This window comes from Carya illinoinensis, chromosome 9 (assembly GCF_018687715.1).
Source record: "Carya illinoinensis cultivar Pawnee chromosome 9, C.illinoinensisPawnee_v1, whole genome shotgun sequence".
Classification (NCBI taxonomy): Eukaryota; Viridiplantae; Streptophyta; class Magnoliopsida; order Fagales; family Juglandaceae; genus Carya; species Carya illinoinensis.
Genome location: NC_056760.1, coordinates 5,279,072 through 5,303,966, shown reverse-complemented (window position 1 = coordinate 5,303,966; position 24,895 = coordinate 5,279,072). Strand labels below are relative to the sequence as shown.

The 24,895-nt window shown below is 38.6% G+C and overlaps 3 protein-coding genes across 5 annotated transcripts; all 3 read right to left on the bottom strand.

The window, feature by feature from the left end:
* Positions 1–2,864: 2,864 nt before the first annotated feature.
* On the bottom strand, positions 2,865–5,058 carry LOC122275546 (transcription factor MYBC1-like). Its single transcript, XM_043084651.1, has one exon. It carries the CDS (start codon positions 4,605–4,607, stop codon positions 3,660–3,662), a length of 948 nt encoding a protein of 315 aa, XP_042940585.1. The 5' UTR covers positions 4,608–5,058; the 3' UTR covers positions 2,865–3,659.
* A 3,195-nt stretch (positions 5,059–8,253) lies between these two features.
* On the bottom strand, positions 8,254–19,844 carry LOC122275543 (calmodulin-interacting protein 111). 3 transcript variants are annotated; one of them, XM_043084645.1, is made up of 11 exons: positions 19,385–19,843; positions 18,541–18,699; positions 17,005–17,894; positions 16,587–16,791; positions 13,611–13,818; positions 12,137–12,633; positions 11,025–11,451; positions 10,757–10,837; positions 10,360–10,550; positions 10,096–10,283; positions 8,254–9,217 (listed from the first exon to the last, which is right to left on the bottom strand). In XM_043084645.1, exons 1-11 carry the CDS (start codon positions 19,676–19,678, stop codon positions 9,136–9,138), a joined length of 3,222 nt encoding a protein of 1,073 aa, XP_042940579.1. In that variant the 5' UTR covers positions 19,679–19,843; the 3' UTR covers positions 8,254–9,135. The 3 variants fall into 3 exon arrangements, 2 of the variants coding, with proteins under 2 accessions (XP_042940579.1, XP_042940580.1); XM_043084646.1 differs by lacking the exon at positions 19,385–19,843 and having other exon boundaries at positions 18,436–18,576; XR_006228589.1 differs by lacking the exons at positions 8,254–9,217; positions 10,096–10,283 and having other exon boundaries at positions 10,494–10,550; positions 11,155–11,451; positions 19,385–19,844.
* Positions 19,845–21,976: 2,132 nt separating this feature from the next.
* On the bottom strand, positions 21,977–24,895 carry LOC122275169 (G2/mitotic-specific cyclin S13-7-like). The gene is made up of 8 exons (XM_043084139.1): positions 24,737–24,895; positions 24,016–24,154; positions 23,872–23,932; positions 23,506–23,766; positions 23,295–23,420; positions 22,942–23,190; positions 22,690–22,848; positions 21,977–22,583 (listed from the first exon to the last, which is right to left on the bottom strand). The coding sequence occupies exons 1-8, from the start codon at positions 24,771–24,773 to the stop codon at positions 22,245–22,247; spliced, it is 1,371 nt and encodes a 456-aa protein (XP_042940073.1). The 5' UTR covers positions 24,774–24,895; the 3' UTR covers positions 21,977–22,244.

Genomic DNA, 24,895 nt, shown 5'->3' with positions numbered 1-24,895 from the left:
CTTAGGAAGTGCCAAATCTTGTCATCAGCTTATGTTCAAATAATCCGCCTAATAGGTTAAGAAAGTATCAAATATTGTAATCAACTTATGCTTGGGTGCATGTCCAAACAGCTCAACTAGAGTTTTGATTCGTTGACTCCTGAAATGAAGGCAATCATCTCACATGGGAACTTTGTATTTAGTTTAAAACAAAGAATGGAACAACTCGATTACATCACTGCCAGCCGAGTTTCCATCGTGCGTTTATTACTGGATATTTAACAACTTAATCTTCTTCTTTAAATTATTCCAAAGTATTCTCCCTTCGTATGATACAGGTTATGTTTATCTTATCTCTGAGCTGTCAAAGCATTCAGACCTAATTTTTTTATTTTATTTTATTTCAAGTTAGCAATGACGGAATTTGTAACGTCATATGGTTCCTAAAAACACATTGGTAAATCGGTGGCATGACCTTAAAATTGTAGACACGTAGGATGCATATCAAAATTCTAAAATGCTGGGGCCTATTTGTTGGAATAACGTGATGTCACAAACGGGATGCTGGAGGCGAGGGACATAGGTTTCGTCCTGTCCTCACCCTAACTGCAACTGTTGAAAGAAAAAGATGATGAAAATCAAGGCTATGGAAATCGTAAGATTCAATTTTTTTGTCTTTCATCATTTGGAATTTGGGAGCTACTTTAATAAGCAAGCACACATGCTTTGTAAGGGAAGCAGATTCTTGAGTATGATTGGAACTCTTCCTCTCGTGATAAGATTTTAGTATTTCTTCAGAGTACACAATTATTAGGTGAGATCCAGGTTGTCTTCCACCTGCTCGCAGCTTGAGGTGTTGGGAATCTTAAATGTCATGTCGGCTCGAGGAGGCATCCGACTTTACTTTTTCTTCGTGGAGGAGGAAGAGGCGGGAGGATGAAAAGGCTCACTTAAAAATTCCTTAACTTTGATGGGGCGCATGTGAGACCAAGCCATCACCCAAGCTTAGAACCAGAGAGAGAGAGAGAGAGAGAGAGAGAGAGAGAGATACTTCCCCAAGAATCATTGCAATTTGCAAATGTAAAACACCTGAGTATGGTGCAAATATTATTTCCATTCGCGAAGCGGAAAAACTTGCATGCATTTGGCACATTCTCATCTGCCCTTCTTCTGGTGAAAAAGGAAAGACCAACAAAACTATTTACTCGCATTTTCTGAGCCCAATGGAAGCAGAAAACGACCGGCTGGGTCATCTTGCGACTATCCAATTTTGCATCGGCTTCAAATATAGAAAACATAGTTTGGAATGACATGATTATTGACCCAAGAGTAAAACTTTAATGATCTTTCTAAAATTTCTTATGCTTTTCTTTGAGTTGGCACCACTTTTTGTAAAAGTGGTACAAAATGGTCTTTCATGAAAATGATCATATGCTTAAAAGAGTATGGAAAAATGACTGCAAACTACAAGGTGGATTGCCTCCATCTAAGGCATGTAACAGCTATGATGACATGGACCAGTGACCAGTCGGAAGGTTGCAGTCAAGCCACGGTGAACAACTTACCATTATATGTAGAAATGCAATCATCCCTGTATGTGGTAGGATATTGTAGGAGGCACATCAACAACTAAAAGGACAGGTTTAATTTATTAATCCAGGGAGGTCAATGGCTTTGACCAAAACATAACAGTGCGCTCTCTGATGACGAAATATAATCTCATTCATTCCCAAATGTACCAACTTAATGCACTATGCCTAGCAGAAGTAATACAAAAAGAAAGAGGAGACTTGAAATGTACAATGATCACTCCAACTGCATGCAACCTACTATGAATGCTAGAAGTTGCCCTTTAATTTCCTAGATTTACTTGGCAAACAAATAGAACATATTGCAATTCCAGGCCAAGTCTCTGTGGAATAAAGATGAAAAACTCAAGCATGTTATACCGAGATGCAGAGCAAATTGATACCCAATATATTAAGGTAGTGCAACAAACTTGTAAGAAATTGTGGCATATTGGGTTTAACTAGAGAAGAAAAATGCAGATTCTCTCAAAGCATAATGGATGTTTCCACATGATCAACATGTTATGCAGGTAAACTAAATGACTAATTAGCTACATCACTAACTGACAATGGGTGCCAAATCTGAATTCTAACTGGGAAGCTAAAACAGCTTAGTTCAGAATTAAAATTTTGCAAGTGATGGAAAAATTCCAAAAATTTGAAAAACACGAAGAAAATTACAATGAAGAACATAGCGCATGACAAGGAGTAACATGTTTCTAAGAATTATAAACTAGAACGGTTAACCTATGTCAATAGTTAAATTGAGTGTTTATAGTAAGGTACTCAGTTTCTTCTTACGAAATTAAATTCCCAATTCAAAAGGACCTATCCGCATTTTATCAATTAGAATTTCAGAACCAATATACTGAAGAGAGTATCTATCTAACTAAGATCAATTAATTATTAACTCAATATAGAATTCTAAAATGATTATAAAAGTTTAAAAATCTCCGTATTTCTTTTGAAATTGATGTATTTTGGTGAAAGCAAGTATTAGTTCATATGCAAATGTATGCCTAAATGATGAACTGCTGGGTGCCCAATTATTATTATTATTATTTTTTTTTTTTTTAACTAAGAAAATTTATTGATCCTCATAATTAGGCACTGCATGCTATGCTACATGAAAGAATATATTGGCAATGCAAAGCAGACTATACATTTTAATAATGATAACTAAGAAGTATTAGAAAATTATACTAATTTAATATTGTTGGAGCATTAAAATAACTCCAACAATGTAATATAAATCAGATTTTTTTTAAGAGGTCTGCTTGCAGCAAGGTTTCAAGTCTTCTATGGAGTCACACAATGTACAACAGGTACAGCTCAGCTCTACATAAAATCAGACTAATAAACATGAGGTCTTACACATGCGAGATTCCAGGGTATTGCTGAGAAATTCAGCACCCGACTTGCCAACTATGGGTACTAGACACATTTTTAGATTTCTAGAGAAACATAATGGTATTTCCCAACATTATTTATCCTCACATGTCATCCCAATGATTCATAAATTTGATGCTTCAGCCATGCACACTTTTAATGCCAATAAGAACCTTTCACCAGTGAGAAGACTGAGGTTTAGAAAACCAGCTGATTCCCAGACTACCATGGGATAAATAAACTTCTAAGACATCCAGATTGACTCCTTCTCAAAACACTAGAGTAGTTGTGGAGGAGCTTAGAAACATAATTGCCGCCCGGAGTGACATCATGATCAATATTCGTCACCAGAAGCTCACAGAAGACAGAGATCGCTAAAAACAATGTAATTATACATGTAGAAGTCCACAGAACTAAAGGACGCAGTGAGGGACACTGCCCACCAATTCTAACCTCATAAAGCATGGTGAAAGACATCCAACTGGCAACAGAAGCTTAATTGACCCAAGTTGTTTGACCCAGAAACGTGCCGATTTCAATAGAAGCCCAACACCACTTACTATGACCAGGATAACTAAGGCCAACTAACACGACAATAAAAACAAAGAGTCTAAGCAAAACAAAAATCTAACAAATACCGCCAGATACCAGTACCACAAAGACCCAGAAACGGAATGAAACGAAAACTAAGACGTTAAAGGAGGCACTAACAATTACCAAAACTCAATCATCCCCAGTTGGAAATAGAGTGAGAACCTTCCTTCCTCCTGTCCCATTAGCCGATTCCAAGTCCTCCACATACCCCGGTACTGGATTGTGCACTGGTGCCCCCATCCTATGCACCGACTGTGACTGCCTACTCAGAAATGGATGCTCAAATTGCCCATTCGGTGGCGACCCGAAATGCCCTACCTGCCTATGATACTGCGGCTGTAGCTGTGGGTGGGCTGCGACCGCCGCAATCTGCTGCTGCTGGTGATGGTGGTGCTGCATTGCAGCCACCGGTACCGGCACAAACGGCAAGAAATGTTCCGAATTGGAGCGACCTGGATGCAGGAAATGCGGCGGCACCGGGGAGCTCGCGAACAAATGGTCAGTAGCAGGATCGACACTGGCTGTCAATCCACCGGCGCCACCACCTCCACCGGCACCGCCGCTACCGCCAAGTCCCTGCATTCGCTTGAGATAAAGGCGATACTTCTGCAAATGGCTGGCGACGTTCTCCCTAGTGAGCCCATCCACACTCATCAGTTGCATTATGGTTTTGGGTACAGCATTTTTGATCCCCAAGTGAGCCACAGCGTCCACAAAACGCTTGTGTAGCTGTGGCGTCCACACGAGGCGCGGCCGCTTGAGAGTACGGGCAGGCTCCTCCCCACCGGCCCCGGAACCCAACTCGGCAGAATCGGCAGCGAATTCCGCGGAGTTTGGGTGGGGAGGAGTGGTGGCTGAAGCGGGCAAAGGATTCGAAGGAGGAGGTTGGGGCTGGGGTTGGGGGGAGGTATGCTGTTGGATAGGGGAAATATTATTATTGCTGTTGTTGGGACTACGTATGTCAAAAGCCAAAGCAAGATCAGGGGTAATTAGGGTTTGAGAGAGGGGCATCAGCTCTTCAGGCGATGGGAGCTCTTCTTCCCATCTCGAGAACCAATTAGAGTCCTCTTCCCTCATGTTACCCCTTCAAATCTGGCTCTTCCCACGCCCAATTCACTATTTCTCGTATCTGGGTTCTTCAGTTCTGAGCTGATTCTTTTCTGGCAGAAATATCAAGGTTTGAATAACAAAGAGAATACAACAACCGAGAGGAAAGCTAGTAAGGGTGGTTTTGAAAGAGAGAGACGGAGACAGAGACACAGACAGAGAACCGAGAGACCCACATAAACGCATACATAGAGATGGGTTTCTTTGAAAAAGCTCTCGCCTGCCTGCCTCCCCTAATTGATTTAAGCATAGAGAGAAACGAAAGGGAGGGAGGGAGGGAGAGAGAGAGAGAGAGAGAGAGAGAGACAGAGAGACAGAGGTGGTGTTGGTGACAGTGGAGGAATTGGGAGGGGGGAGGCAGAGAAGGGGGTGTGTGTGTGGAGAAAGGTTCGAGGTGGATCGTGTTTTCTTGTTTTCAGCTTTTAAATTACACAAGAATGACCGACTAGTGAAGTGTTCGCCTTAATAATGTAATTGAGAAATGATATTTACAGTCGTGGTTGTGTAAGCGGTGTGCAGTTATTTTAAAAAATTAATTAATATAGGACCCACATGAAAAAATAACTTTTTAATCATGAACCTCACTCTTTTTCAAAGCTATTACACAGTATTTATAATTCTACGACTGTATGTAACATTGCTCAATCTGCTTTTCTTCTGATTTTTCTTGTGGTATTTTGTATTTACTTCTTTTTTTCTTTTTTCCTTTTTTTTTTCGGGATTTGGGGGTCTTATTCTTATAAAGATGTTTTTATCTCTTATTTTTATCCCCCATTGGTTTTGGCAGCGCTTGAGAGTCACGCTCCGCTGCTTACTCCCCCGCGTTGGTGGTTATGGTCTGCCTGTGGGTTTTACTTTATTGCACAAATGCCAAGCACCTAGCTTCTAGGAAAGGAAAACAGGGTGCATGAGAGGAAAAAAGTACGCTAGAAATGAAGAGGTGGAGCGTGTGTGGCACACTCTGGGGAGTGGTGTGGATATAATTCATTGGTCCCAAGATGGCCTGTACGGAAATTGGAGTTGGGGATTAGGAAAGGATTAGAGAGAGAGAAAGAGAGATGCAAAGTATGATGACTTTGTGGGATTTCTTTTTTAGGTTGTTGATGGGGGAATGGAATCAACTGAGGTTTGAGTTTAGTTATGAAGATAAGTTTCTATTGTTTTTTGGTGGTTTGGTTCTCTTTTTGGTAGAGCAAAAAAAAAAAAAAACATAATGTGAATATCAAAATGTTTTGTTTCTTAAGTCTTAATGATTGATCTCTCTAATAATCGATCTGGGTTGACCCCAAATTAAGGATTCTTAAACTTTCTATGTAAACCTGTTTTTGTTGTATTTTTTGAGGCTGGACCAGCATATAAAAAAGATAGAAATATAAATTCCAAACTCAAAAGGGACGCAGAGTATCTTCCAGAGGATGAACAGAATCCACAAAGTGCCAAGCAGGGAAGCTTGTCTCCATAGTTTGCTTGTACTTGTTGGGTCCAAAAGTTACACTTGGCGCAATCAAATCTTGCATTTACATACATGGCTCATAGCTGTCTTCCCCTTTTTAGCCATGGAATTGGTTGTGGTTCACCGTCTTCACAAGGGTGATTGCTAGTGAATAGAGCGTAGGGACCAATAAAATCAACGGAACATTGATAAGAGTTGATGGATCAGGTGAGGATCATGTGCCTATGGATAGTTGACCTCCTACTCTTATTTGCATAACCTCCTATCCGACTCCGTATCATCGGATTTGGACTTTTTGTATTGAACTTTTTTTCTTCACCCATTTGAATTTTCAATTTGACAATTTTAGGCTTTCATTAATCGGATTTGAGCTTCCAAATTTCAATTTTTTTTTAAAAAAAAAAATATTAGTTTTTCAATTTCAATTTTATTAAAATATAACAAAAATTGAAAAATAAATCATTGTACAAATTAATATTATCATACATTAGTATTATATGTTATTATATGCTAATGTTTGTATAATAGTATTACATGTTATTATACATTAGTATTACATGGTAGTAATAGTCAATTTATATTATAGTATAAGTATATTATTTTATAATAATTTGCTCATACTAGTATATTATTGAATTTGTTACTTAAAAAGTCATAGTTATACAAAATTATATATAATTAATATATAAAAATGCATATATTTTATATAAAATTTATACAATATCGGAGTCAGGGTTGAAATCGGAGTTGGAGGGAGTGGGTACATCACTACCTCGGAGTGGAGTGGGTACATCGCTGCCTCCGACTCTTCACTTTTTTGGTTAAAAAACTCCGACTTTGACTTATTGGAGGCGGTGCAGAGTTAGATTTTCAAATTGTTGCTCATTTCCACCCCACACAAATCTAAAAATCCAACTTTGCATAACCCCTATTTTATATTTCAGTATTGTACTTTCAGATATTCCTCCAGTGTGTATTAAACCTGAAGAAATTAGCTGTATGCAAATTTGGGATGAAATAGATGTTAGAGTTGAGACAACTCATTTAAAAAAATTGTGGGAACAGGAAAGCTCTCGGTGGGTTTCATGGTTGCTGAGCTGGCACCATCACATGGATCAATTCTCAGAGGTCTAATCATTTATATAGAACATCAACAATCAATATTTTTGGATTTTTCTCTCTCCCAGCGCTACGCTCTCTCCCTGGCCAAAACCCACCTAAAAAACATCCAGCCTTCTCTGCCCAGAGGGGGTGAAGGGGTTGAAGTTTCGGCTCCTCCTTCCCTATTCCCATCTAGCCAGTCTAGATATTGTGCAGCTTTTATTTTTCTAGTGTTTTTTTAAGGTTTTCCATCGAAAGCAAGTAGAATGGCCAATCTGTTGCTTACCAAAGCACAAAGACCATCACGTGCCCCACCACAAGATTTTCTAGCCTCCGATCCTTCAAAGAGTAGAAAAATTTTACCGAACGAAGCGGCGCGTGAGCCATACGCAAGGACCATAGCACACATGAGATCCATGTGCCCCTACAATGGGAAGCTCCTATTGCCGCCACGCACGACCTTTTTGGAACCAGCGACCTCAAATCCTTTAGATTTGACTGACCGCTACACTCATAGCGTAGTGTGTGTCGCTCACGCATTGCCACAGTCCCTATCCGTCATCCTCTGGGGTTTCGATAGCTCTTCTGTTTGCTTTCTGTCTATATTATCGCTTCCCCTAACCAAGGATTGTGGAAAAGAGATAGTGAAAGTCTCTTGCAACTAGTCCAAACTAGCAAAATGCAACACACAAATATCATCACTGCGACTTTCAATCATAGTATCACAATTCGTTTATCGAATTGTATCAAAACCGTTTTAAGCGGCACCCTTTGTGAGATATTGAATTGGGTCAAGTTTTTGACCCCAACTCCTACTTCTCTTCTTTTAAAAAAAAAAATTTTCTCTTGTTGTATTTGCTCGTTTAGGTTAAATGTTGGGACCTCTCACCCTAATGACTACTGTATCTTATAACTGTTTAATATATCTTTAATATGCTTACTTAAATATATATATAGAACAGCGGCAGTTATTTTTGAACCCTCTCTCTCTCTGTGGACTGCTTAATATCAGGTTTTCAAAACCCCACCATAATGCTGTATGAAATCAATTCAAACAAATTATTAAAAAAAATTGGAGACAGATTTTATTCATCTAAGTAAGCTAATCATCCCGTTGAAAATGAAGTTCTTACTCACAAATTTCTCTACAAAATATAAGCCAAAATCTTGAAACTCAGACCACGAAACTCCAAAGTCCTAGTCTTGGGGATACCGAGCGCTTTTCGGCAGAACTTGCTGATTTCTGCCATCATGGCTTCCACAGTAGCTCAAATCCATGGTGAAAATCTCAAGAGTTTTCCATATACGCTTTTGGAGAAAAGTAAAAATAAAAAGGATAAAAACTGCTTGTACAAAGGACTAAAGACGAGGACAAACAATGGTAGTCCCTACATCTCACGGGCTGCTCCCCTCCCTATTGTCCAATAGCAAGGATGTTGATTGCTCAAGTGCAACCAAGAACTCTCCATTGCAAAATATCATCACGCAATCTCTGTGTCCCACCAAAACGGGTTACTTGGCTTAGCTGCAATCGGAGCTTAGAGCACAAACCTCTGATGGACATGTAAGAAGTTAAGAACAAAAAACTCTCTCCTCAAATTGCAATGCCAACCGTTTACAAGATCCCATCCTCCTCAAAATACTATGCTTGTACTCGAGTTCTTCAACATTTTTCTTATTTAAGTCCCAAACACTCCCCAACTTTTCTAGGCCTCAAAAGTCATATCGAAATCAGCAATGTGACATCTTCAATTCATTTCTGGTTGTACTTGCGTACGACATTTCTTCTTTTTGAAGCCCCAAGCACTCCTTAAGAATATACATCTCATATCGAAATCATCAGGTGACATCTTCTATACTTTTTTCTGTGTGAGCTTATGTAAATGAAATCCCGTTACAAAAAGGCCACGAAGATCATATATAGTAAGCTGAAGAAAAGTTGGGCTACACACTTGAAACGGACTTTGGGTGAAAAAGGGATACTGGGAATTGATAGAGGAAGAATGCAACAGATTTTATAAGGTTCCTGCTTCATCGAAAAAAATCAAAGAAAATGAAGAAGAACGTTAAATTAATTTATCTTTTTGAAGGATATAAAAATATAAATGTAACCACAGCTACAGCCACAAAATATTTATTCCAAGTGAAGGAAATTTCTTCATATAAACAAAATACAGAAAGTACCTTTAACCAAGCAAAATCCTAATTCTAACAAATTCTGAATGTATGAGCCTTATAAGATAAATACGCATATTTTGGTAATGCCCCGGATGTTATTATTATTCCCTAAAGGGTGAAACATGCAAAAAATGTTGTTTTTATGCAAACAGTTAAGAATTGCCTTTATAATAAGTTCAGCAGCAAAGCCGTGCTATTTTTATTGGACTATCATTTTCTTTATCCAACTTCTCTGGACGATTCTGAGACATCAGCCAATTTATGTGACCCACTCATCGATTCATATGGTCAAGGACTTCAGTCATTCAAAACATTTATCAAGTTACTTTTGACAATTCTTAGTCTCCCATGATAAAGCCATCTTTAAAAATAATTGATAATATCAGGACTAGAACACCCTTTTTAAACTCACAACATAAAAACATATTGCTGACCCATTTTCACTGTTATTATTGTACAATATTTCTGAACTATATTTTTTTAAGTAATATTGCTGTAATATTATTGGCCACAACAGGCTTGTTCCCTTGGGCAATTGGACCTCAGCACTGAGTTTTCAACGTGTGTGTGTGTGTGTGTGTGTGTGTGTGTGTGAGAGAGAGAGAGAGAGAGAGAGAGAGAGAGAGAGAGAGCATCTCAATTCAGCCGCATATTCAATTCTAGCTTACTGACCAAAATAATAATATTATGTTAGAAAAAAATTAAGTATGAGAAGAAATGTTTTACCAGATAGGAAACCGGTTTGATTTACTAGAATACTGCTGAATTACTAATTCTTTTTCTGTTGCAGCAGAATGAACAAGCCTTTGAAATTTTGCAGACAGCTCTTCATAAGAGTGAATTTCTGATGGCTGCATTTGTCTGATTGCAGTCCTTAAATGTTGCATTGATATTTCTGAAGCATCATGGCACTCCTGGTTGTGAATAAAATGAAAAATTAATCACGATTTCAAAGACAAAGCTATCTAATCATAAATAAACTTAAGATACCTCAATAGCTACAACAGCTGCCTCCCGGCAGGTCAATGATATATCAGCCCCAGTAAATCCTTCTGTGAGACTAGCCAGCACCTTTATGCTGATGTCAGAACTGCATGAAATTTTGCGCAAGTGGATGCGGAATATCTCTTCTCGGTCAGTGTGATTAGGAGGCCCCACATATAGCAGCCGGTCAAAGCGTCCTGTCCAAATCTTTTATCACTATTAGGAATCTTAACAAATTCCTGGGAGAGGGAATAGTAAGCTACTGGCAACACCTCGCTCACTATATGGGCATGGATCAGTGGGCATGTCAGGGGTGGGTGGGTGTGTGTGTGTGTTTTTTTTTTTTGGTGGGGAAGAGAGATGATGTTGGGGGGGGGGGGGGGGGGGGGGGGTGAGAGTGAACCTGGTCTTAAAAGGGCAGAATCAATCTTGTCTGGTCGATTTGTAGCAGCAATTACAGTAACATCAACTCTTTGATGCAAACCTAAATTCAACAAGATATTTGGGTGAGAGAGAAGCAATGCCAATGTCGATATTCAAGATTAAATCTCCCAAATTTTACTTACTACTGTAGAAGCTTAAGAAATAGCAATGTGACTAAAACAGAAGCCATGGTAAAAAAAAAAAAAAATTCAATTGGTGGTATTTATTGCCCAGAATTTATCACTAACCATCCATTTCAACAAGAAGTTGACTCATAACCCTATCAGAAACTGAAACTCCATCACTTTCCTTCCCACGGATGACAGCAAGACTGTCAATTTCATCAAAAAATATAATTGAAGGGGCATTGGCCCTTGCCTTTGCAAATAGTGATCTTACAGCCTTCTCGGATTCGCCAACCCATTTGCTGAAAAGTTCTGGACCCTTCACGGAAAGGAAATTCAGTCCTGCTTCTGAAGCTACTGCACGTGCCATGAGAGTTTTGCTGCAACCGGGAGGACCAAACATCAATATCCCTGTTGGGGGACGAGTCCCAATACGGTTGAAAGCATCCTGGTGTTTTTGAGGCCATTCTATGGCTTCCATTAACTGAGTTTTAACCTCACTTTGGCCACCAACATCTTCCCAATTGACCTTTGGAACCTCAAGTATTACCTAGGAATAAATAAACAAGAAGATAGTTGATTAAGGCTGATTATATATGAGAGTTTTGCTACATACAAACAAAGTCGCGCACTAATCTGCGTACCAATACTGATTCCTTCATACTTAAAATTTAAATTAGCATTGTTTTCAATAAAATCTACTTTTTGACCAATCACAATAAATTGGTGCACGATTGTGCTTGCAACTAGATTTTTTCTATATATGAAGCACTTAAGGCTGCAATAAAGGGAGAAGCTAAGAGCAATAATGGAAGTTGGACTCTGACTGTAGCAATCACTTAGTCATCATCATTTTAATACATGCTTAATATATAGCATATATTGCTCATGCTTTTTTTTAAGCATGCAGCAAAAACCTATTCCCAAATCAATAGGCCACTAACTTTGTAGTCCCACAATCCTTGCCTGCATCTGGCTGCTCATCATTTGGGTACTAATTTAAATACTCATGATAGATCTCTTTCTCACATGCCCATATTTTTTTCTTGTTCTCCCACTTTTGACTTTTGAGCTCATTGTATCTGAGAGATTTTTCCATCGTATTATTGGTTTATATAAAAGAATAATGAGCCAATAGTACTCCCATAAAATAGGTGTAAATTACAGATACCAGACCTCACTGCTGCAATATAACTTAAAACAATAATAATGCAACATAAATGCAGAAACCGTACCTCCCGCATGGCACTGGGCCTCACTTTCATCCTGGCCTTTTCAAAATCTTCAAAAGCTACTCTTAACCCACACTCATCTTCAATGCCATCCAAGATATTTTCTGCATGTTCCAGAACAGTAGCCGTCAAGTGTAAATATGGTCGAATCTCTGAGGAAACGGAAAAATTTGAAGCAGAGGAAGTTGCTGAATTTGCATAATCCCTTGAAATATCTCTTTTCACTTCTAAGCAATCAGATCCGTCCATTATAACGTCAGAGCAGCCTTCACATGCAATAGGTGTTGAACTGATCTCCAAATCATGACAAGAATTTCTAAACTTAACATAATGCCTAAGACAAACCAAAGCTGCCTCGTTGCAAAGGGAAGCTAGATCAGCACCCACAAATCCATGTGTGACTGTGGCCAGGTGTTGAACTTGCAAATCAGAAAGCGAGTGCTCCATTTCACTGAGAAGGGTATGTAATATGTCCAGCCGCTGCTTGGGAGATGGCACACCTATATTTGGATTTTTGACAGAAACAAAATTAACAACACATCCGTCAAACAATGACAAACTCAACTGATTCCAACTCCCTGCTTAATTATTATTATTATTTTTTTTTGACAAATAAGAAAGAATTTTATTCATCGAATGAAATAGGTGCAGCCCATGAATACAGGAAGTATACAAAAGATTTCCCTGCTTAATTTTCCACTTATAACAAATGTACATACCTGATTCCCTAGCACGCCCATCTTGCAAACATAGTTATTACCCAATAATGATTTAACTAGCTCAAGCAAGTCAACTCATCATTTTCTTATTTTTCCTATTAACCATTGAGTAGATGACACATACACAGATGGTACAAATGCATGTATTTCCTTTCAATCCTTTAAGAATACTGAAAGCAAATTGCTAAATTTTAAATGTCCTTGAGTCATATAGAAATTCAAACCTATACCCTAAATTTCAGGGACAATGTGATGTCAATTCATGTTTCTTTTTTTGAATAAGTTTGAAGAAGGACTCACCAAATACATACTATAACTTTCCTAGGAGCACTATCAAAGTAAATCAACTTCATTCCCAGAAAAATCGAAGATGGTAGTTTAAATCACCTACTTTCTTTTGCAATTTCTGAGTTTTGGAGTCATTGAGATATTCCCATAAGGACTCCAATTTACAGAGGAGATATACAGCACAGATGAGGGCAGTCATGATACCGGACCACTACCATATTAGGCAATCATGTCGGTTTCAACATGTCAGATTTGGTGAATTTACACCATCCTTGCTACACTTAATATAATATGAAAACAGTTATTTGATAGGCAGAGTAAGGCAAAAAAACAAAAAAAATCTGGTATAAGGCATAACAGTTTGGCAATGTCGTACAATGCGAATCACCTGAAAGCTTAAGCAGAATGTATCATTCAGAAAGGTTCCTAATATAACACCATATTGTAATCACACAAACACTGAGTAGTACCTATTTCAATTTCCCTGTCAAGTCTTCCAGGTCGTCTCAGCGCAGGCTCAATACTATCAGGTCTATTTGTCGCAGCAATTACAATAATTCCATCAGCTCTGTTAATACCATCCATCAAATTTAACAGCGTAGCAACCATTCTTTGAGAAAGCTCTTCACCTCCATCTTTCCGAGCAGGGGCAATGGCATCAAGTTCATCAATGAATATCTGTAATAATATACAACCCTCAACAAAGCAAGAATATATCATGCCCAAAGGCAAAATCTTGATTTGTTTAATTGAATGACATGGAATTTGTACACTTGTTTTCTTTTTAGTTTAAGTTGAAAAATACAGTTAGAACATGAAGGGAATATTTTTTTATTTAGCTGTCCTACTTGATCATACCTCTATATAAGACGAAAAGTTACAAAATGTAAGTTATTCTTACAAAATTTCTCCAGTACCCAGAAGATTTTCATTTGTATGACAACACAGATATCTTCTCTTAATACAGCTTAGACGGTTTGTTTATTTTCGTATATCAATAAGTTAGTCATTATAGTTCACAAAATGAGTATACAGTTATCTAGAATAGTAAAACCTTGGTGTTGGAGTTTAAGTCTTTCGTTAAGACCCCTTAGCGCCATGGGACAGGAGTGGGGGACTTTCTTAACATCTCGTTATCATTGGACAATGGCCCATTACGGTTCTCCTATTTCTATTTCTGATTTTGTAGCACTTTTTCCTTTTGTTTGTTAAGTGACTTTATGTATACTTCCAATGTACAGGGACCACATCCCTTTCCATCATTAATAGAAATAAATCTTAATCACACATAAAAATCTTATTTTTCCTATCAGTGATGAATCCTTTATTGATGAGAAGGAAAATCTCATGCACGCATCAAGTATAGGAGAGGATTGTAAGAACAGTAAAATTTAGGTGCAGTTTGGTTTCAGAGTTTAGATGGTTTCTTTGTACGGAGAGATACTCTCCTAGCCAAACGCTTTGTTTCACTTTATGAGATTGAAAACCATCTCACTTCACTAACGACAAATGGCCTGTCATCTTGAAGCTTTTGCAGACGAAAGGACAATGGGAGCGAGCCCACACAGCTCCAACCTCTGGGTTTTTTGAACCCCTTCCCCTCATTGAAACCATTAATGCATCTCTCATCCTCCATCTTGGAGCAGTGCCATGGATTGAACCATCGAGCATGGATGCTTGCAATGATGGAGTCCACTGAGCGAGCAAAAAGCTTGCCTACTGTGGTGAGGTGAGAAAATGGTCATGGTGGCAAGTAAGCATGTTGTGAGCGAAGGAGGGTTGCAAGATGGTGTGGCGAGGGCCTTCCATGGCTGAGGAGTGCCTCGGCCACTTTGTGGGTGAAAAGCTTGTGGCCAAGGGAGGGTGGCGAGATTCTCCATCCTTGTGCGAGAAGCTCATGGCCAAGTGACTATCGTTGCCCATCACAGAACTGGACGAGGACCTACTAGGCCAAGGAGGCTTCCTGTCACACCGAGGAGCTTGTGGCGAGGTCCACGGCCGAGCAACTCATTCCGTGGTTGGGATCCGGAGTCCGCTGCTGTGAGACTGGTGGGGAAGGTCTCATAGGCACTTTCTGTTGCCGAGGGCCATCACATCAGCGATTGAAAACGCCAGCACGTCCTATTGTGGCCCCTGCCAACCTCAGTATGTCGTGGGAAGCTGGCAGTGATTGCATGGCCTGAAAAGCCTGGGCGATTGAAGGACACCTTGCCAATGATAGAAAATGCCGATCATCCTGGTGTTGGCCAATGGTGGCCCTGCCTGCCCACGGACGCACGGGGAGGGCCCCTTTGGGTGCACGACAATGTGAACCCACTGCCCGTCGTGAGCCTCACGAATGCACTTTATGTTGTGGCTACCGTGCCTCAGGGCCATGACGAGCACGACCTTCATGGGTCAGTGACCATTCCTACTGTAGCATAAGGCACCAACAGTCCATGAGGACTGAGCTCGTGGTTGGAGGTTGTGAGCCACATGGGTGCAGATTACGTGCACCCGTATTCCATTGTGCATGCCATCAGTGGGTGCATGTGCTACATGCACAATGCAAAAGTTAATTTATAAATTACTAGTACATATTTATAAATTACTACTAATATTACATTACAAACACAATGCAATAATTGGTAGGACCCACATCTATGAAATCTCCAAAAAGTTAAAACCATCTCATCTCACTTCCTAATCCAAACATAAAATTTTCAAAAACCATCTCAACTTAACAATCTCACTACTATTCACAAACCATCTCAACTCATTCCATCTCATCTCACTATCCAAACGGGGTCTTAAAGTTCTAAAAAATAAAGAAAACTCAAAAGAGCTGAGCATGGATACTTTCCATGTCAGTTATCTATTCCTACATTAATCTTAAGAAAAAATATGTGGTTACCTAAACCTCTTGTGGCTCAAGTTGATTCCAGTATCGTTCGCTTTGTTTTCATCATTTCTAATCACATCCCATGTTAATTGTGCTAATTCAGCACCCCCATTCCCCTTCCGTAAAATTTACAAATGGAACTTCTGATACATGAGATAACATGACTTTATGCACACATCGACAACTCCAAATGGAATGACAATATAAATGTTAGAGAGAAAAGGGGGAGAAAGAAGGCAGGACAGAAACAAGGTTGTTAGGTAGAGAATGGAGAGCATTTTGGCGCACAGACATTGCGATCATAACCAATTATTAAGTTCACTGTAAATAAAATGCAAGCAGTTAAAATGTATATTTTACACAAAATTTTCCTGACTCTTTTTTTTTTTTTTTTTTGCTTTTAATCATAAAAACATGAAACTCTAATCCACGTGAAATTGACATGTTCTAAACATTTTTGTTTTTTGGTTTTAAAATCCAAGTATAACACCATATCCATCAGTACTTCAAGCAGGGTGAAGGTCCACGTTTGAAACATAAATCAATCTAGGTAAACAAATCTAACCATTGCTGGTGCTGCTTGGCTTGCTGACTCAAAGACTTCATGCAAAGCTTTCTCACTTTCTCCATAAAAGTTACTGACAACTTCAGGTCCATTCACAGAGAAAAGCTTGACACCAGCATCATGGGCACACAGTCGTGCCAAAGAAGTCTTTCCCGTGCCAGGAGGGCCATGAAGAAGCACACCCTTCGTAGTTCGTAAACCGAAACTAAAATAGTTACATCAGTGATCAACATTTAATTTTGAATATGTGGATGACAAGAAAACCACATCAAGGATGCAATCAAAAGAAGACAAGAACCATCCCCAAAGAGATACGAAGCTCCAAAAGTCTAATATAGAATATAGCATGACCTTAGAAAGGAATTCAATGCTACAAAACTGCACAAATAAGCAAGAAGCAATATCCTATGTGACATACCTCGATAATGTGTCCACTGAGGAGGAGATTATTATATCTTTCAAAATTGCATATTCTTTTGAAAGACCACCCAATTTCAAAGTATTTTCTACCACAGTAGCTTTAACATCCTGATATTCGAGTTCAACACTTGAAAAAACCCCTTTTTGGGAAGTTTCAGATGTCACATTTGAAGAGGCACACAGATGGATTTCCGTATCATGGTTTATCAAAAAAGCACGGATGGCATGGTCCACCAGTTCAGGAGCTTCAGGGAGAAAATTATCACCTTTCTCATTTGTCAAATCATGACTGCTACTCTGTGCTGACAATTCCTTAGCACCTACTACGCGAAAGATGAAAAGCTCTGAAAGTATCGGGATGGAAACAAAATTTCCACAGAGCAGGTAACGAGAAAACAGCCAAGTACTGGCACATGTTTGCAGAAGTTTCTTTGAACTTTTATCTGCTAATACCTCTCTAATGTCAAATGAATCAACAGATGAACTGTTTTGATTTGTCAAACAGGATACTGAATCATCATATATTGGTGAAATTGTGTGAAAACTATTAGATGAGCTAAGTTTCGACTGATACAACGGAGTTTTGGGGGATGAAAGCATTCCACTTTCGAATGGATTTCGAGGCTTTTCTTCAGAGAAGTTCATGGAAGGCAACAAACTACTTCTCACAATTGACCTATTCTCTGAAAGAGCCAGCTCAAGATACAATTCCTTGCAGTTGTATACAGAAAAACACTTAATTCTGGTGCCATTTGGTACTTCACGACCATTTACAAGACCAGATGAAAATTGACTTTGTATGGGGTAAACAAACACAACACTGCCCGAAGTAGGACAACCCAGGGTGTAGGAAAGGTTGGAGGACAGTTGCACTTCATTCTTCATAATCTGGGAAAGGTAAAAACAAAACCAAAGAAAAAAAAAAGTCTCAGTAATAAGATAGACCCAAATCTCTGTTTAATATGATGTATTAAGATCCAATAAGTTTGTGAAAAATTAGGCACACCAGCAATTCCAATATATATATATATATATATATATAAATGCTGAGACATAAAATCAAAAATTGATGCATGGGGAGTATGAAATAACATGTTCTTTAAAACTCGTACACTGCATCTGTCTGTTTTAAAAGCTGCACTGGACCAGATATAGATAGTCCATTCTATTTCTAGAAGCTGCCAACCTCATAGGGCATAAAAAACGTCCAGTCTATCCTTAAAAAGATTATAGTAACTTCCACCCTCCCAAAGGCTGAACACCTTCTTGCAATTAACCAAATCAAAGCGCTAAGCATAAATTATAAATGCAAAATGATTTGATAATTAGATTTTGCAAATCCCACTTGCAGGAATGGCACTGAACTCACTTCAAACCAGCACAACAATTGAAGACCTGAAACTTTTGATGGAAGTGGAAAAATAAATACCACGAAATTACTCTTCCAAATTCTACCCATCAATGCCAAATGTTGCCAACTTTATTCCCTTTTTCTCTGAATCATTTTTTTTTTTGTTCAAATTGTCATTCAAACCTTACTAGAAGGAAAAACAGTTGCGAGAGCGAAGTAGTTCCCAACTTCATTAGCCATTTTCTCTCCATTATCAGTCCCAAAGTATGCTGCACATTCATCTGCCAATGAGCTAAAAGGGAAGCTAGATGAAAATTTCATCCTTGAAGAAGCAAGTGATACCTGTCAACAATTTTAAGATAAAGGATGAGCAGCCGAAAAATAGATAATTATGCAATCACGCATTCCCTTTGGACACACTGTTAAAAGTTAAAGATATATGATTATAGAATGACAAATATAATCAAAAATATATCTTAATGTTTTCTATTTATTTTCTATTTATAGAAGGATACAAATTTCTACAATCGAACTGTTATTACAGAAACAAAAAGACAAAGAAACTGAACGTGAATTAAAACGGCAATGTAGCATATGGCTAATGGAGAAGTGAATTCTTGACAACCGGATAACACAAACGAAAAGGGAAACATTATTTTAAGCTAAGAGCTTCAAAATCAAAGTAACTCTTCATCAACCGTGTACTTGATAATCCTTTTCTTTTTTCATGGTTCAAATTTTTTTTTTTTTTTACAAAAAAAGAAACTCAATCGATTATTATATTTTTTACAAGGATTTTATTAATAGAATCGGCAAAGCCGGAGTACACAGGAAGTATACGAGACACCTAGCTAAGAGGAGAGAGAGAGAGAGAGAGAGAGAGAGAGAGAGAGAGAGAGAGAGAGAGAGAGAGAGAGAGAGAGAGAGAGAGAGAGCCAATCACTTATTTATGAGACACATATAAAACACCAATATGTCCAATTCCAACGGAAATAAAGTTACGTAGTATAAGAATAATGTGAGTTACCGATACGATAGAACCAACGGCAATGGAAGAAGAAACCATGGAACTCTCGGAGAGCCAAATTTTACAGCCTTTGGGCTCACGCACAACACCAGCAACTTTACCAATGATAGCAGATTTACCGATGAGAGCAGGAAATTTGGTCGAAGCCTGTTCAAGAAAGCAGAAAAGGTCCTCCTCACTAGTTCCAAGATCTATAGAAGGCGTCGATGAGGGTGTCGAAGGAGATGCGGAGCAGTCATCAGCTTTCGACAGCCTCGACTGTGCCTTGGAATGCTTCTTCGTCTTGGGCGGCATCTTTTCCCGCTGTAGTCTCCAAATAGGCGTAGTATTTGAAGAAGTGGAGCAACGCAACGCAACGCAAGAGATAGAGAGAGTAAGCGAGCGAACGAGGCAGAGAGTTTTTAGTTCAGAAATTAAACCCACCTTTAGGGTTTAAAGAAAGAAAAGAGAAACCTTGAGAAAAAAGCTCCTGCTTTGCCAAAAAGTATATTTGCACTGATGATTGATGTACTTAATGGGCTGTTAAACCCAATCGATAACCAGAGCCCAGAGCCCAATGCTGCTGTTAAACGTGGGTTTCAAAATATTTATTTTTTTAGCAATATATCAATATTATAAAATAACATAAAAATTTTATATGCAGTATTTTTTTAAAACTATACTGATATAATTAGTTGTATATTAAAAAAATAATCTAATCAATTATATTGGTGGAATATATAAAAAATACACAAAAATAACTGTATGTAACATTACTTTTATTACAAAATTCATGGACGAAATAGAAAGACAACCAAGAAATCTCCCCGGAATGCAACATGTGGAACACAGCCAGCTTCCCCACAGACGATCACGAAGACAAAATATTTCGGTATGGTTTGGGGAGTGAGATGAGAATTTTAAATTTTAGATAAAAGTTTAAAATATTATATTTTAATATTATTATTGTTTTAGGATTTGAAAAAATTAAATTATTTATTATATTTTACATTGAGATTTAAAAAATTTATAATGATGAAATGAAAATTTTATATTTGAGATCAGAATTTTGAAAACTTTAACTTGCCCGAACCGAACAGAAGACTATTACAATTCTTCTCATCTTCTTCGATTTTCTTCTTCTTCGCACGCCTTAAGCCAAAGATATAGAACCCGTGCCAATGTCGGATATGTAGCATCGCAGTAGAATGACTGCCACCACTCCTAGAGGAAACTTGGCACTGAGGAATTGCACGCATTACGAGGGAAACAAATGTGAAGAATGGAAGTTTCAATAAAATGATCAAACCCCACAACTTGAAATGTCCATATCAAATTGCTTGGACCTGATCTCTATAGGCTATAGCGCTGGTCAATACTACATACAATTCCAAAAGATACATAAAAATTAGCCAACTTCGCATGAATTCAACATTAAAGCAAAAATGAAACAAAATTCGTAAAAGATTAAATCCTGGACCATTCACCAGGTTGCTATTAATCCATCCCAATTCCTTATTCCGTTTACCACTTAAACAACACAGTTAACTTTGTTTGATTCTATTTCCACGAAAATGTACCATCCTTCTACTGCAAATAGTCAAATTAGATACGGTTAAAGCAAGGAGAGGTTGGGGTGTTCAGAAAATTTCAGTTTGTTTGCCTGCAAGAATCCTATGGAAAAATAAAATGAAGCCGTAAATAGATACACGAGCAGTCAGAGTGTTCTTACCTGAGAGAAGGGTGGAATAATCAAGAGGAAAGATGAAGACAGCAAGGGAGTGAAGCGCACGAAGCGCACAAATAACTTGGTTGATTTTTTATTTTTGCCTCTTTTTTTTTTTTTAAATAACATATCAACTACCCAAGTTAGCCGATTTCCCAAAGGTATCCAACCCCGGTACCTATAGTAGAATTGTTGCAACAATGGAGAGGTTTTACAGTTGTGTCCAAATTCGAAAAGTGCAAACACGTTCAAATTTGAAACATACCGTTTCGTTATTGTACATGTAAAGAGATGGTACGTGTGAGGTTCACCAACCCCGGGTGCTAAGTAAACTTTTTCATAAAATAAACGAAAACAAATAGTACGCCGTCTGAAGCATACTGCTCCCACTTGACTGCTAATCATTTTTTTTTTTAACTTAATGATTAAGAATGTGATTTTAAGCATTTTAATATATTTTTTTAAATATATTAAAAAATGTGGAAAAAAAATTTGCTGGACAGTACAGTAGCCCAACTTTTGCGTACTCCCTGCGTACTCTACTGATATGATTGGCTGGATTAATTTTTTTTTAATATCCAACCAATCATATCACTGGAGTGCATAAAAGAGTGCACAAAAATAACTGCACATAAAATTTTTGTTTTTATAAAACATACATGATTTGTCATTTTATAATTTACACATGATACATTTTTTATACATGTTAAAAAAACACATGCATTTTTACAAAGGTTGCCAAGGTTTGGTACTTGGTGCATTTGGGGATTGTCCTTATTATCATCATCCGAGCTAGAATTGTTATGTGTAGTTGGAATTGCGGAGACTTCAAATTAGAGAGAGAGGAGAAAAAGAAAGTAGAGAGAGAGAAAAAGGGAAAAAAAACATTGGAAGGAAAAAAATATGGAGATTTTTTTATGTGTGCTCGTTTCGAAGCATTCATTCTATTTAAATTGCTCTCTAATTCAAGCTTCCACATGAAATGTAAACGAATGAATCATCTGGTGGTAATCTAAAAGTTTAACAAATTAGATGTATCCTAATAATACTCTTAAATGTCTCCTCATTGGAGATATTCAAAAGCTGCTGCTGCAGGTGACAAAAAGAATCAAAGAAAAGCAAACTTAAATCAATCCCATGCACATGATATGTCCATTAAGCCGTGGATGCGCGTACACCGCCAGACAAGAGAGCTTTTGCCGGCGAAAGCAGTGCCACGGCTCCCCTTTCAGATTTTGAGTACTTTCTGAACACAGCCTGAAGCCTACTTTTCGCAGCCATCGAGTGGAGGCTCGCCAGCAGTTTTGCACAATCCATGAGTTGTGGTTCGGAGAAGCCGGTATGAAGCTTAAGGGTGGCGTTCCAAGCGGGGATCTTCTTTAGAGTGCAACGAGCGGCATAGACTGCTGAGGCAGCAATCATTGATGGGCAATACATTATGGTTGCATAATGCATCATACCCAACTCACCAAGAAAATACACCAAGTTTTCCAGCTACACAATTTGAACAAAACAACACAGCTTAGCTTCAAACTACACCCGGAAAATAATAACCATAAACAGCTATTATCTGTATAACGCGCAGAGAAAGAATACTGACTTCTTGATCAGGAATCGATGCCTTGATGAAACGAACGAGGAAAACGTATGGTGTTGGCACTGTCAAGGTCCATTCCAGCTTGCCCAATATGATTTTCTCCATGACTAGAATCTGTTCATTGGTGTAAGCTCTGTCTGAAAGGTGTACAAAGTCATTGACCTGCATACAAACACGGTTCATCTTACACTCGAGCTGACTAAAGAACCGATTATGAGATCTGAAATTAGGCCTGAGAATAGCATTGCTACATACCTGAGGGGGCCATATTTCTTCGTACTTAGAGGCCATGAGCATCGCACTGATGCCCACCAACTGCAATTCCCTCCTTGGCACTGTCTTAATTGCGAGGAACCGATCAATTATATTGACTGTCAGATAAAGAGTTTCTAGAGACAGTTCAAACTTCCTATGAACATCTATCAGCCAGTCCACCAGAATCCCTCTCATACTTTCATTGATATCCGGCTGGGAGTCTATATAATCAGAAGGGCGACTCTCATTCTGAATCAAGCACATAATTAATGGGCAATTCATTAGTCAGAGCACGGAAGGGAACTTAAATAGGAAAAGGAAATTTACCTCAAGAAATTGATGAAAAAATATACCTCAACTAGTTTATAGAACTTGTAGATGTCCTCAATGTATTCTACAGCAGCCAAGTCATTACAAGCGTCTGCAGCATCAATATCAACGATCTGCTCCTTTGGTTTGTTAGTTAAACCACAAGAAGCCTGCCAGATTAAGATCAGACTTTTCAGCGAAAGTGCCCCAGATTTCAAGAACAGTCAACACTTAATCTAGGAATAAAAAGGCCACCTTGCTACGAGCAGTTAGGACCGAAGTAAAGGCATGTGCTTTCTTCCTCAACATTTCTTCTCCATCCTTTTTCTTGTTGATAGGATTTTCTTGCTTAGCCTTAGCATCATCGTCCTTCGTATCCAGGCTTATGACAACGGCTTCTTCGGGCTTCGGCTTAACAGCAGCTTTCTTCTGAGGCTTTGGTGCCACGGCTCGTTTACCTGCCGCAACCCCATCAAGAAGAAGAGGAGCTCCATCAACATTCACACAGAGCTGTTTCTGCAAGATTCAGACAGACACGATATGCAAAATCAAGCATATTCTCAATCACAAACTCATAAATTCCAATAAAGAGGCCAAAGAAATTAGACAGATGACTGGAACCTTGTTATTTTCAGCAGCTGCTGCAGCTTGCGCATTTGCGAGCAGTTGAGCACAGAAACTCCTAAAAAGACCATCAGATAAAATTCAATGAGAGGGAAAACAAAATCAAAATCAATAAATAAGAGAGGAGGAGTGTAAGGAGACCTTGTGATGGGACGATTTGGTTTGCCCTCGATTCCTTGGATGGTTCCCAGATTCCCAATATCACCGAGTGCTCTGCGGTTTCTTGCTTCGGCTGCATCATTCTTCTTCTGCTGCTTACCTCCTCCAACTACTGCCTCACCTAAGCAAAATTCAAAAGGAAGTCAAATGATATATATTATAGCGTTTGGTCTGAAATAAAGGATTCCAAGGCATATCAGACTATATGAACAGACGAACAAAACCCGTTCCGGTTCGGTTCCTGGCAAGATGGAAGAAAATAAAATTGCTTTTCCTCGAGTGAAAACTCAAAATAACGCCAATCAATCACAAGTAGGATTTTTTGTGTTTTCCTCCCAGTTTTATCGGCAGCCAAGAGAATAAAGAATATCGACCGATTAAAAAAATCGAAGAAACTGAACCCCTTGTCCTCAAGATCTACACTTTAGAGTAAAAAATCAGTGAAACCAGAGTAATCTGAATAACAAGTAAAAGAAAAAACAAATGTAAAGTCTTATATTACCAAAGAGTAGAGAAGCCCAAACAAATTCAGAAATGAAAAATCAGATTAAAAAATGGAAAGTAATCAAATCCGTACTATCCCATGAGCGTTCTGACTATCAAGCAGTGTATCAAAAACCCAAACAGATTCTCATCTCCACAGATAAAAAGAATATTGATCCTCGAAAGAACACCTCAAGAATCTAGAGAGCGAACAAAATACCTCTGGGCTGTGGCGGAACGATGGGTCTTGACGCCATTTCCTAGTTGCTCGAATGTGTCCAAGAACTACAGCTACAGGCGACCGATTTCCTTACGAGTCTCTTAATCGCCCCCTCCCTGTTTCCCTCTCTCTCTCCCTCTCTCGCATGTACAGAATAAG

Coding starts and splice junctions, on each gene's coding strand:
- LOC122275546 (XM_043084651.1), bottom strand. CDS start 4,607: ATGAGGGAAGAGGACTCTAATTGGTTCTCGAGATGGGAAGAAGAGCTC.
- LOC122275543 (XM_043084645.1), bottom strand. CDS start 19,678: ATGCCGCCCAAGACGAAGAAGCATTCCAAGGCACAGTCGAGGCTGTCG. Junction 17,895..18,540: donor CTGTTTTTCCTTCTAGTAAG/GTTTGAATGACA, acceptor TACCTTTCCCAG/ATTATGAAGAATGAAGTGCA. Junction 12,634..13,610: donor TGACAGGGAAATTGAAATAG/GTACTACTCAGT, acceptor ATCCAAATATAG/GTGTGCCATCTCCCAAGCAG.
- LOC122275169 (XM_043084139.1), bottom strand. CDS start 24,773: ATGGCGTCAAGACCCATCGTTCCGCCACAGCCCAGAG. Junction 23,767..23,871: donor CAGCTGCTGAAAATAACAAG/GTTCCAGTCATC, acceptor TGAATCTTGCAG/AAACAGCTCTGTGTGAATGT. Junction 23,191..23,294: donor AGTTCTATAAACTAGTTGAG/GTATATTTTTTC, acceptor TGCTTGATTCAG/AATGAGAGTCGCCCTTCTGA.